This window comes from Mandrillus leucophaeus, unplaced genomic scaffold (genome assembly GCF_000951045.1).
Source record: "Mandrillus leucophaeus isolate KB7577 unplaced genomic scaffold, Mleu.le_1.0 Scaffold57, whole genome shotgun sequence".
In the NCBI taxonomy this organism is placed as follows: Eukaryota; Metazoa; Chordata; class Mammalia; order Primates; family Cercopithecidae; genus Mandrillus; species Mandrillus leucophaeus.
The window spans coordinates 827,868-841,354 of NW_012106141.1; the positions used below are offsets into that span (position 1 = coordinate 827,868).

The window sequence follows — 13,487 nt, forward strand, 5'->3', positions numbered from 1 at the left end:
TCACATGATCGTGTGTCTTTGGAGATGGAATTCACTATCAAACCCTGTTTGCTCATATTATACCCACCATAATCCTCTTAAACTGTGGTTGAGGCTACAAAGCTCGTGGTCTTGCAAAAGCTGGCTAGCAAGATATAATTGTCCCGCGAACAAAACCGGCCAAAACTTTTCAAAAAACCCCTGCACCCCTCCTCCCCCTTTCCTAAACCTAATTCTCTCGCTCGCTCTCTTGCTAGCCACCACCATCCCCCTCCATAAGAACCCTCAGCCTCGACCACTTTTGTTGTCGCCAAGAGCACCCGGCCTGTTGAAAGTGCTGGAGCGTCTTTGAGCAGTTTGTTGTGATACGCAGGTGGAATGGTCTGCAAACAGATGAATTCAGCCCCTCCAAACCAAGCGCGGAGCGCGCTGCTTTTGTGCGCCAGGCACAAAACGCTGAATTCCTCCGAACTTACTTGGGGCCTGTCTGGAAAAGGGTCTTTTCTTCCCTCTGCTTGTACCTCTGGCCACACTAAGTCTCTGCCCGCCCCCCTTCAGGCCCCCTCCCTCTCCTCTCTGATAATCCTTCTCTTTATTTTAGAAAAACACAAAACCCGGTTCCACGCGGTGCTTTAGTGGCTAAAAGTGAAAGAGCTGCCTTGGCAGAATTCAGCTCTATGAATCACTTCGGAAAATTGGTTCGACTGAATGGCCTTAGGAGGAAAAACGTTTTAATAGGATCCAGGGGAGGTTCTGCTGTTTCAATCTGCTCCTTAAACAGGTGGAGATTGGACGTTCTCAATTATACAAACAGTAAGTACCCATCAGCTGGGAGAGCTGCCCTCCGAATCCTTCCCGCACGCAGCCCTAAACCAGAAGCAGAACCCGGCTTTGCCTCAGAAACCCGATCATAAATAAACAATTCTGATCTATTAGGATCTCCAAAAGTCTTCCACCTCTTGGTTTAGTCTTCCCCAGCCTCAGACTCAGAGCCGGCCATAAAGCCGGAGGCGCACCTGCGCTGCGCGGAGGCCCCCGAGATCCCTGCGCGCGGCCTTGCTCTCCGTGACGCTTCGGGGTCGTAGTTAGGCAGTAGGAGCTCTCTCCCGACCTCCGACGCCAGCCAAGGCGAGCTCATTGCTTTTGCATAAATTAATATTTCCCCATTAACAAGTTCCCCCCTCCAAACGCGGCGCCCGCGTCCATGCGCCACATCCTAATGAGGTAATTATCATTTGCGCGTGTTCGGGGCTGGCGCCAGTTCCGTGGGTAAATGGCAGTTTATTAGCACGATGCCCAGCTCGGCTGCGGAGGGCTAAGGGATACTTCGGCTACTAGACTGACACCCAGGGGCCCTTTGGGGGCGCCGCGTCCGGGACCCTCCGCCCTCCCCGCGTCCCCCAAACCTGCAGGCCTCCAAAGTTGTGAATCACGCACGGAACTCTGCCTAGGTTTGGGTTTGGGTCCCCCCCCCTTTCCTTCCACCGGCAAAACCATCACGATTCCTCCCCCTCCCCCTCCCGTCTCTTCCCTCTTTCCCGATTCGCAAACCGCTCGCACTTTCCCGAGGGGAGCGCGGGCGCCAGTTGCCTCCTTTTAAAGTTTGAGGGGCGGTGGTGGCGGCGGCCGGCAGGAGCGGGGGAACACAGGGGCCGCTACGGGAGCCGCGCCGCCGCCCATGTCATTCCACTTCAAGTGACTTCATGTGATGTCAGCTGAATGTAAAAGACAGTGATCTCACGCGGAGGGGAAGATGTTTGCCATCAAAATGTGACAGAAGAGACACGCTGCATGGCTCGGAACGCATCTCCTTGGTGGTGGGGGAAAGAGGTAAATGCGAGGTGGCTCTCCGGTCCTCTTTAACTTTGCCCCTTCACTGTCCAGCTCCCAGCACGCGTGGCAGAGGCCTGGGTCCAGGGAAGGGCTCAGGGGGGTTAATTTGAGACTCTTTTCTCACCGCCCCCCCCTTTTCTTTTGTAAACCCTCCCCCTTCTTCCCCTTTTCAAAGTCCCAGGGCAGGGGCTGGTGGGTTCCTTTGCGCGCCGGGTTAATGGGCGGTAATTTGGTACCCTTGGGTGCACTTTGTTTTGCCCTCGTTCATTTGAATGCAAATGGGTGACCCGGGCCCGACTAGGTGCTTATTAAATTGCAGTTTTCCCCCCTGCCTTTTCCGGAATGCAGACTTAGAGGAGAGAGGCTGCGCCCTGGCCCAGCCTGGCTCGGCTCAGCTCCGCGCGCCATGGCAAGCTCGGCTTCCCTGGAGACCATGGTGCCCCCGGCCTGCCCGCGCGCCGGAGCGTCGCCTGCCACTTCCAAGACACTGGCCTTTTCCATCGAGCGCATCATGGCCAAGACGTCGGAGCCCCGCGCGCCCTTTGAGCCCCGGCCTGGAGCGCTAGAGGCGGACGGCAGCCAGGGCAAGAAACTGCTCAACCTCTGCTCGCCGCTGCCCTGTATGATCCCCCTCCAGCCCCTAGGCTACGAGGTGCCGTCAAAGACACTGCTCAGTTACTCCGAGCTCTGGAAAAGCAGCCTCCGGGCGGGCGGCGGCGGAGGCGGCGGCGGTGGCGGCGGCGGCGGGGGGGCCCCAGTGTGTGGCGCCAGCGGCTTGTGCAAAACCAACTGTGGCGTGTGCTGCAAGGCCGAGCTGGGCCTGGCGCCGTCTGCGCTGCCCGCGGGCAGGGTCATCAAGCCGCAGGTCATCAACCAGGCTGTGGGGCTGCCGGCCAGCGGCTCGCTCTACTACTTCAACTACCTGGACTCGACCGCGTACCCGCCGTCTGAGCTCCTCAGCGGCCACCTCTTCCCGTCTGGCCTCCTCAATGCGCAGGCCCCCGCCGCCCTGGCTGCTCACCCCAAGCTCTTTCTGCTGGAGAACGCCAAGCTGGCCGGCTTGGCTGCGGACAAGTTCCCCCATCCGGCTCCCTATCCCCATAAGGAGCGCTTGCCGGCGCCACTGGAGCAGGTACTGAAGGAGAACTCGGCCCTGACTGCCGAGCGCGGAGGCGTCAAGGGCCACAGCAAGCTGCCAGGGGGCTCCGCAGATGGCAAGCCCAAAAACTTCACCTGCGAGGTGTGCGGCAAGGTGAGGCCCAGGGTTCGGGGAGCCGGGACGGGTGACCGGCGGCGGCGGCTTCCTTGGGGCAGCCTGGAATGCCCTTCTTCAAGCTGAGGAGCTCCCCAGTAGTTGACTACCCAAATTGGGAGCCTAGTTGGGCCTCAGTTTCCTATTCTGTAAAATGGGGATGCCCTTGTCAGCGGTCACACAGTATCGGTGTAAGCAGGAGTTTGGGAAGCACTTTCCAAACTGAAAAAGGCTCTGGTTTCTGAAGGTAGTATTGGTTGGGGGAGGTAGGCTGTGGTCCCCCCGGGACTGATTGTAGGCCCTCGGACAGACGCACCACATAGGCCCCCCATGTCTTCCCATAGGTGTTTAATGCTCACTATAACCTCACCCGCCACATGCCGGTCCACACCGGAGCCAGACCGTTCGTGTGCAAAGTCTGCGGCAAAGGCTTTCGCCAGGCCAGCACGCTCTGCAGGCACAAAATTATCCACACCCAGGTACGTGGCCCCCGGGGTCGAGCCCAGCCCTCGCGCAACCCCCAGAATCTTAGTGATAACACTGGGGATAGGATGGCCAAAGATTATCCCTTACCCTCTAGGGTTGAGTGGGGGGAGGGGGTGTCCCTTCCAGGTGTTCCTGAGGTGGCCTCTGGGCCAGGGTCTTGGCCTTACTGTGTGCTCGCCCCTCTCCGCAGGAAAAGCCGCATAAATGCAACCAGTGCGGCAAAGCCTTCAACCGCAGCTCCACGCTCAACACGCATATCCGCATCCACGCGGGCTACAAGCCCTTCGTCTGCGAATTTTGCGGCAAAGGCTTTCACCAAAAAGGTAACGTGCCGGGCGAGGCCATCTCTTCTCACCTCACCTCAAGACTTGGGTCGCGGCTGGCTGGCAGGAAGGCAAAGAGGGATCTGGAGAGAGAAGGCGAAAGCTGCAGGCGCGGGTGCAGCATTTCTTTAGAATCGGGTTGTGCCTGGTATAGGGGGAAGCTCTCCTAGCGGGGTTAGTAGACCACGCTGTAGGCAGGCTGGGTGCACAGAGAGACTCGAATTCGAGAGGTGGGAAGGAAGTACGGAGACAGTGGGAAGGGATGTAGGAAAAGGAGGGGGTATTGCCCTATAGAAAAGGGTTCCGTTTGTATCTGGGACTTCCCTTTCAAATGAAAAAATATTGGAGGCAAAATAACCCTCCCGGGAACAATTTAAGACTGAGGGAAACCGGTATGATCCTTGCCCCGGCTCGGATTTTCCAAGGCACTTTTGGATCTCCAGGTGGTAGTTGGGGGGCGAGAAAGAAGTAACTTTAAAAATAAGAAGAGGAAAAAAAAAAAAAAAGGACGAAGCCCGGGTTCGTGCGAATTTCTTCTAGCGAGGCATCAGCCAGGAGAAGGACTCGATGCGTCTCTGGGCTACGCAAAAGTTTCCCGGCCGGCGGAGCGCTGCGGGAGGGACGCTGCACCAGCCTCTGTGGCCCGCAGAGCAGGAGCGCAGAGCGGCTCTGCGGGACTCAGTCTCGGTCTTGTCGGGAGAGCACCCGGCTTGACGCTTACGAAGTTTGACAACTTCTGCACTCAAAGAGGTCGCGCCCGCCTAGCCAAGCGTCGCCTTTTTTGAGCAGGCACCTGGGCTGCCCCTGGGACGCCCGCCTCTTCCTCCCCACCATTCTACTCCATACCCCCACGTTTTTTGTTCTTGATCTCTTGTAGGGAACTACAAGAACCACAAGCTGACCCACAGCGGCGAGAAGCAGTACAAATGTACCATCTGCAACAAGGCCTTCCACCAGGTCTACAACCTAACCTTCCATATGCACACCCACAACGACAAGAAGCCTTTCACGTGCGCCACTTGCGGCAAAGGGTTTTGCAGAAACTTTGACTTAAAGAAACATGTGCGCAAACTCCACGACAGCGTGGGCCCTGCTGCCCCCTCCGCAAAGGACCTGACTAGGACAGTGCAGAGCTGAGAGCTACTGCCTTGCCCTCCCTTCCCTCCCTGTACCACCTGAAAACAGATCACACATATAAACTTATTTCTAAAATTAAAAGAAAAAAAAAAAACTATAGCAGAGAGGCTAAAATCTATTTATCGAAACCAGCATATTTTTGGAAAGCTAAATGTTTCCTCGATGACTGGCAGCAAACTCGTGGCCCCCACCTTTGTATATTCAGGAAACTTATTTAAATCCAGTGCGCCGAAACGTATTTAATTCCAGGCCTCCGCTTCTCCTGGGGCAGCCAGTTTTAACCCCAGCCTGTCACCGTGAGCGCCCCAGAAGAGCGCGGCGCCCCTAACCATCTTTATACAGCCATGTAAATCCTCCTGTACAAGCGAACACGGAATATATACGTATATAACTCAATAAACAGAATCATTAGTGCGCGTTTTTTTCCCCCTCTCCCCTCGCGGCGAGGTCAGCTCAGCAACCCCAAAGAACGAAAAGGAATTAGGCATTTATAGCATTTCCTTCCTAACTGCACCAACTTTGGGGCGCTGGGGCCAGGGTTGAGGCCAAACCGGTGTTCTTGCTGCGCTTGTGTGCTAAGGCCCCCAGGAGTGAGGGCGAGCAGGCCTACGTCGGCCTACAGCAGGTGCCAAGTTTTTATTTGGTGACTGTTCAGACGCTTGGGATTCTGGGTGTTGCCTTATTTGGGTAAGCAAATTCAAAGAAAAGGGTTAAAAGCAACTGGGTGTTAGGGAGCAGCTTTTGGGAACGTCCTTGAGCAAAGCGCCACGCCCCGTGAGGGTAAGTGGTCTACGCCCTACCCCACCGGAGCGCTTCTGGGCACGTCCCCTTCTCCCGGAGACCTAAGGAGGGCAACCACCGCTCCCAATCTCCCGTGGCGGCAAGAACTGGAGGGTAAGGGTCCCCCAGCCCAGCCAGAGCCTCGGGGCTCACTGGCCTGCGCTCTCGGTCTGGGGCGGGCCTCCCGGTGCCGAGAGCCCTGCCGCCGGAGGGCGCGCCCCGGCTCCCAGAGCTCGCTGCCGCAGCCGCCGCCGCCGCCGCCGCCGCCGCCGCCTCCTGGGTCCTGATTACCGCTCCGTTAGCCCATTTCCTGAATAGCTATCTCTGCCGCCGAGCACGCTGATGAAATGATCTCACGCTTGCTTTCTAAGTAATGACCCAAATTAAGAGAGAAAACAGAGACCCTTCAAACAGCATTACATTAATCATCTAATCATTCCCAGGAGGGGGCCGGCCGCCGCCGCCCCGTTTGATCCGAATCTGGATAATCAAGAGCTCGGATTACTGGCGCGTCGCGCCGGGCCTCCCCCCACACACACTTTTAATATCCGCGCGGCGATTCAGCCCACGTCTTTTGGAACAATGTTCCCCAGCGCCAGGAGGAAGTGCGGCGCGGGGCCCGGGAGTGCGCTTCCACGCAACCTCCCCATTGAGGGGGCGAGTATGACTGGGAGCTGACCCCACGCGGATTTCCACTGTGGGAGGCGACTATCTGGAGGGAAAGATGCTTAACGCAAAGGGCACCCCCTCACTCCCCCAAGTAACTCGGAAAGTGATTCGAGTGCGGGTTTCCCAAACACCTGGTATACAGTAGGCGCTCAGTGCTGAGCGTGCCAGTGGTTTCCACGAGCGAAAACCCTGTCATCTCCCGGGGGCTTGCTCTATGTCAGGAACTTAACACACATCCTCTCCAACGGTGACTATAACCCTCAAGCTGGGCGTGATTATTCCCACTCTACAGACGGAGAAATAGAGGCAGAGACGAACTATGTGACATGCCTGGGGTCACCAGGCTTGGTAGAGCAAGGATTCGAACTCCGGGGGTTTTAGGAGGCCTACGCTTCAATGGAGGAAGAATCTCGGGGTTGGGGCTCGGAGAAAGACGCTCTGGGGCAGGGTGGAGGTTCTGTCCCGGTCAGCCAACGGTTCTGTCCCCGCCCGCCGCCCAATTCGCGGACCCATTGCGCGGGGAAGGAGAATTGTCGATTTTGTTTGCACAGAGGACGGCGACAGCTTCCTCAGGCTGTCGCGGGGGTATTTTTAGTACCTCCGATTCAGAAATAGGAACGCGTACATTAGAATTCCATTTCCTGAAAGGAGAGCGTCCTCGTTTTTTTGTATTCCTCCCCTCCTCCCCTCAAGTCTAGGAAGACGCAGCCAGGGGAGGGGGAAGAGGAAGCGAGGGGGAATTTAAATGTTAGCTCGTTCTGGCTGCAGTTCGCTGAGGGGAGATTGGGACCCAGAGGAATATGCAGATTTAACTCCGAAATCTCGGTGGATGCCACAAACCCCAGGAAACCCCAGGATGGGCGAGGAGGACTTGGCGGCTAAGGATATGAAAATACCGCCTTGCTTTTCCCAGACATCTATCCCCAGGGAGATTGCAGGCCGGTTTAAGGAGTCAGCTCCCTTTCCTTGTCCTCATATAGTACAATAGTGTTTTATTAGCGCTCTCCCCCCCATTATGTATGGGAGATCGTGGGTGTTCTGTGACAGTGCCCTATGACAGCCATGTCAACCAAAATCTTTTCCTTCCTCTGGAGAGGATCCTTTGCAAACGTGGTTCTTGAAGACCAGACAATGACCAGGGCAAGCTCACCTTTTTCTTAAATAGCTCCAAAAACTTTGGGTGAGGGACAGATACCACAAAATTTAATGCAAAATCTTCTCTTTTAAAAGTTACGGGAAAAGTTGGCCTGCATGTGGAAATCAGGGTCAAGTTCTCTTTAAGAAGGAAAGATAGATAAAAGAGGGAACGCCTGCCCTCCCCACCACCGCCCAGGGATACAACTTCCTAACCTACAAGTGAGAGAACATTCCTTGAAGTTTTCACGGAGAGAGACTCCAAGGGTCCCCCATCTCGTAAAACTGGAGAAATTTGCTTCCAGGCTTACAATTCTGAAGAGGGGTGGGGGTGTGCTTGCTTGCAAACTAGGCAGCAAATAATAAAAAACTCATGCGTAGAGGTGGAGGCATTTCTCGCATGGACTGCTCATCTCTGCAGTGGTGGGGGGAGGAACATTAACTGTAGCTCAGGGGTATAACTGAGTAGAGTTTCTTGCACACTTCAACATCCTTGAGGTTGTTTCCTCATAAGTTGATTGTTACTTAACCTCCACAGCAGCTTCTGTCAATCGCTCTCACCTGAGAAGGTGTTGTTTCACATCTGGCGCTAATTGTAGATAAACAGTTCTCTGTTATCTATAGGGCTTAGTTCTACTTTCCACAAGTTTGAAGTCACTCCCAGATTTAAGATGTCGGCTTCCTTCAGGTGTGGGATTCAGGAAAGGATTCCTTCACCTGAAAAGTAGTAGGAGGAGAAAGGGAACCTTCTGCCTGAATTACAAAACACCTTTCACAGCCAGCACAAGTTCTAAAGCCAATACTAAGCCCTTTCAGTAACCATCTTAGCTATTCATCCTTCTTAGTTATTCACCATGCATCGGAATTGATGGGTGAAAGGCTCTGTTTTCTGATTTTTCTCTCTCTTAAAATTAAACTGTTTGCATGACTTGTAGTTTACAATATTAATAAATGACTTAAACAAGGTAGTCATCAGCTGCATATTAATATTCTAACCTTGATTAAATTGAAGAGGCTGCCCTTAAAAAATATTTTTAAAAAATCAAATTGCGGGGGAGGGGAATCCTGTCACAGACACAAAAAAGACTCCAATTATCTTTTCCCCTACAAGATGTTTGTTCTGTCCATGACTGCTCACACTTCAGCAATCTTGCCAGCAAGACTCAAAAAAAAAAAAAAAAAAAAAAAAACCTTCTTCCAAAGCCACAGCCTCGTACATAACAGATTGTACAGTCCTATTGCCTTAGGCGGGTTAGAGGTTCCTCTCTGCAAAGAGTGACACAGAAAAGTTGCCAACATCCCAGACACATTTTGGGGGGCACTGTGCTCGTTCTTGCTTAGCCGCAGAAGTGGGTCTAGATGGTCCCCATTTTGCTGTTTGGCTCACAAGCAAGTAGGGGGCTGCTTGAGCCAGGCCCAAGAGTTACAGCAGTGAGGCCTCCAGGTGTGCTGGTGGTGAGTGGGCCGGGGGAGGGAAAGAGGTGATAAGAGGGAGGGTGGGGGGGCTGCCAAAGAGAGGACAGGAGTCTTGAGAAAACGCTGGGAAATAAACAACCTCAAGGCAGCTGCGTTGCCCTTTTCCCTGCACTTCCCTCTCAAACGTCTGAGCAACCAGTTTGCTCCTAGAAACATGTTAATTGCCAACGGAGCTCATTAAGGCATGCACATGCAAAACACAGCAAGAAAGATTAAATGGACAAAAGCGCAATAATGAACTGTCAACAATCGGGCCCATCTACGAGACCAGGATCACTCAAGAATGAGGCATTTAGAGGCAACAAAGGATTGTCTGGGACAGGAAGAAAAGACGACCTAGACTTTTGTTTAGTCAACACAATTGATTACAAATGAGAGATTAACAGGATAGCTTCAGATTTTTTTTAAAAGAGGCAGAAAAGAAAAGTCCAATTAAGTCCACCGAATGTTAACTACATTGCGTTCCATGCCTAGCCCCAAAGAAATTCTCATTAAACCATCCCTGGCGATCCCTTTTGGAAAGTAATTTGTCTCCCTGATGGAGCAGAGAAAGAGAATCGTGTAAAAGAAAGCGTTAGTTCTTGGCACAATGAGCTTAGGAGACACACTAGAAAGAGCCAAAGGGGGAGTTAATGAGCATCTGACAAACTGCTTGGATTCAGGCCTAGAGAACAGCGATGAAAAGATGAAATTGGCCAACAACTATTCTTTATATCAAACATAAAAAGGCCAATCTGAAATGGGGCTGCTCAAAACTGGTTGAAAGTACATAGCCCAAGAAAAGGGAACCACGGCCAGGCCCCTTGGTGGACAGTGGACAGATAGTGTGAAGAACTCAACAGGCCAAGAGTTAGGAAATAAGCAGAAGGGTGGACTGACTCTCCGTGGCAGAACAAACTCCAGCCACCAGCCCCAGGCCTTTGGAGGTGCTGATTTGAAGCTCTTGGTGCCCATCCCCCACCCTCTGGATGTTTCTTTCATGAGTGAAAAATGAATGTATCAGGCTAGCATTCGAGGGTTCCCCAAAAGTTCTGATAATTTGGTAATTAGCTGCTGGCAATCAGCAAGCCACCCCCCTCTCTTCTAGACCCATAGGCCTCCCAAGGGCACCATATGTTACCAGCTCACATGCAGTTTTTCTACCCTCCTTTGTCCTAGTGACCATTCAAAACCCTCACCCTTAGGTGATTGCCTTCCTAATTCTGCATGGAGCAGAGATGGCAAGGAAATGAAGACATTGATCCTGCCACGGCTTTGTGGAATAGGTCATGAAGCATTTAAATTATTATAGCTGTTCCTCTGGCTTTAAGAAACTACCTCATTTTAATGTTTCCTTTTTTGAACAAAGTAGGTCAACAGTATATGTCTATATGAGACACATATTACATTTTAATTAAACATAAACGTCCAGGCATCCCAACAGCAGAAGTGTTAAAGAAGTTCTTTTACACTCGGTGTTCAGCAGAGCCAGGTAAACAGAACCTAGAGGTGTGACAGGGTTTTTAAGTTTAGTCCATCAGTTAAGCAACCCAGAACAAATTCTCTGGTTTCTTAATGCCTTGTTGATTCCATCATTGAGGTGGATGGGTGCCATCTCAGATACTAGAGTGCAGCATTTAAATCTTGATTCTAGGTTTTGTATTCTTACTCTCAAATCCTTGGTAACAGCTATCACATTTCTGAGGGCTTGGCTTGCACTTCCAGGCTTTGCTCATGCTTCATGGAAAAAAAATATATTAGTGTCTAGAAGTTAGAAAGGAGGAAGAAGAAGTATACCAAATTCAAAATAAAAACAGTCATCTAAGATTAGAGACTAGCTCTGGTTTTCAAAGCACAGAAGTGTTACAGAATCAAGAAGGTGTGTTTCAGGAAAGGGAGGTGAAAATGAGACTTTTCTACTGCAGAGAGACCAGAATCTGATACAGTTAATTCTTCACCAAGGCATCCTGTTAAAGCTACATGGCCCAACATGACTGTCATTGTTTCTCTCCTTTCTTCAGTGTTTTTCAGTCCTAGGTTTTATTTGGAGTTATTTTGCCTCAGAAAGTTTCAATGGTGTCCCCAGAGTTTCCAAATGTCCTCACTTTGCCACTGAAGTGGCTGGTGCTTAATTGCCTAAGGAAGGATGGCATGTTATCTTTAAGAAGAAAGTGGTGAGTGGTTAGGAGCCTGAGGTCTGGCATAAGAGCAAGCTGAGTTCAAATCTTGTCTCAGCCACTTGCCAGAAAACAGCTTGTATCTCTGTGTCTTCATCTGCAAAACAGAAATATTAAGGATACCTATCTCTCAGGGTTGTTGTGAGAGTTAAATGAGTTAACACATACAATTAGAACTGTAGAACAACAACTGGTGTGTATATACTAAGCATTCCAGAGGCCATTATTATTAGAAAAACTCAAGTATTAAAACTTTTATACAACACTTTATAAAGAAACTACCAGTGTTATCTTGTTGATTCCTCATTACTTTTTTTTTTTTTTTTTTTTTGAGACAGTGTCTTGCTCTGTCATCTGGGCTGGAATGTGGTTGCTTGATCACAGCTCACTGCAGCCAAGTGATCCTCCCACCTCAATTTCCTGAGTAGCTGGGACCACAGGCATGTGCCGGCCTGCGTCACCATGTGCCACCATGCGCCACCATGCTCAGCTAATTTTTAAAATCTTTGTAGACAGTGTCTTGCTACATTGCCCAGGCTGGCCTCGAACTCCTGGGTTCAGGCAATCCTCCCTCCTCAGCCTCTCAATGTGTTGGGATTAAAGGCCTGAGCCACTGCAGCCGGCTTACTACATATTTATGAGGTAGTTTTCTTAGCCCTATTTTAAAAGGGAGCAAACTGAGTTGCTGAGAGGGTATGACTCCCTTTAGTTCACATAACTGACACAATAAACACAATAAAGCTGGGACTCACACTCAGATGATTGTCTGATAGTGGTGCCACGGTTCTAGCAGGAATGTACATAAGAATCACATAAAGATTTTGCTAAAAATGGAGATTTCTGGACCCCATGAAACCTAGCGTTTCATGAGATGCGAAGTCAACAGATCTGGTTTACGGCCCAGGAATCTGCATTTGATCTGATGCAGGTGGTTCCCAAAACTATACTTTGAAAAACACTGATTTGGCATTTGTGTTCTTTCTACTTCACCATGATGCTGCCTTTGAAAGACATAAGATGAAATACCATCAGCTCTTCTTAAATTAATACAGTTGACGTTCACTCTACAAATATGGCTTGAACATCTCTTATGTGTCAGGCAGTCTGTTGGGTGCTGGAGTTACAAAGAAGAAGAGCACGGGCCGGGCGCGGTGGCTCAAGCCTGTAATCCCAGCACTTTGGGAGTCCAAGGCGGGTGGATCACGAGGTCAGGAGATGGAGACCATCCTGGCTAACACGGTGAAACCCCGTCTCTACTAAAAATACAAAAAATTAGCCTAGCGTGGTGGCGGGCGCCTGTAGTCCCAGCTACTCGGGAGACTGAGGCAGAAGAATGGCGTGAACCCGGGAGGCGGAGCTTGTAGTGAGCAGAGATCGCGCCACTGCACTCCAGCCCGGGCTACAGAGTGAGACTCTGTCTCAAAAAAAAAAAAAAAAAAAAAGAACATAGCCTCTGCCCTGGAGAGGTTTATAGTTTAGTGGAGGAGAAAAACACATACAATAAAAATCCCCATACAGTGTGTGGTTAAGAAGATGAAACTGGGCATTCAGTCTAGTCTGGGTTGGTGTGTGTAGTGGACATCTGTTATTTTTGCCTGCTAATCATCATTCTCCCGTCTGGTAACAACACCCAATATTTCCTTTGGCAAAATCACCCCTCCCCCACTCTCCATACGGTTAAGGTGGAAGCTATTCCAGCCCTCCACATGGGCATGTGACCCAGGCCTGGTCAATCAGAGCTCAGCACCTTCCTGGTCACAGCGAATGGCCCAGAACTGGGCACCTGACCCAAATAGGGCCAATGAGATTTCTACCCAGGACTTTGCCAGAGCAGAAGTCTTTCTTCTGGGTTGATAAGTAGGTTATAGTTAGATGTTAGTCTGGGGATCTGGTGTGCTACAATGTTAGGAAAGACCTTCCTGTGCTGAGAATGTTAGAGGTAGAGCATGAGAAGAGTCGAGACCTGGTCCTTGACCTCATTGGATCCTGGTATCACTGAAGCCAAATGCACGTGTTGACTTACGTGTTTGCTTAAATGCAGTCTCTCTGCTCTAACCCTAAGATTCCTGACTGATACTGGGCAGAAGACAGGGAAGTCTAAGATACTTCTCCTGAGGAAGTGATGCTTACATTGAGATTTCAAAGAGCAGCAGGTGTTCGCTATGGCGGAACGGAGGAAAAGATATCTCTGACAACCTAAGTGAAAGCACAGAAGAAAAAAAAAAAAAGGACAGGAAGTTGATGGCAACTAGATGCGGTTTG

At 51.1% G+C, this 13,487-nt stretch overlaps 1 protein-coding gene across 2 annotated transcripts; it reads left to right on the forward strand.

The window, feature by feature from the left end:
• Positions 1–1,550: 1,550 nt before the first annotated feature.
• On the forward strand, positions 1,551–5,422 carry FEZF2 (FEZ family zinc finger 2). Of its 2 annotated transcripts, none has more exons than XM_011998347.1 (5): positions 1,551–1,809; positions 2,132–3,064; positions 3,409–3,543; positions 3,741–3,873; positions 4,751–5,422. In XM_011998347.1, exons 1-5 carry the CDS (start codon positions 1,771–1,773, stop codon positions 5,008–5,010), a joined length of 1,500 nt encoding a protein of 499 aa, XP_011853737.1. In that variant the 5' UTR covers positions 1,551–1,770; the 3' UTR covers positions 5,011–5,422. The 2 variants fall into 2 exon arrangements, with proteins under 2 accessions (XP_011853737.1, XP_011853738.1); XM_011998348.1 differs by having other exon boundaries at positions 1,571–1,809; positions 2,161–3,064.
• Positions 5,423–13,487: the final 8,065 nt, after the last annotated feature.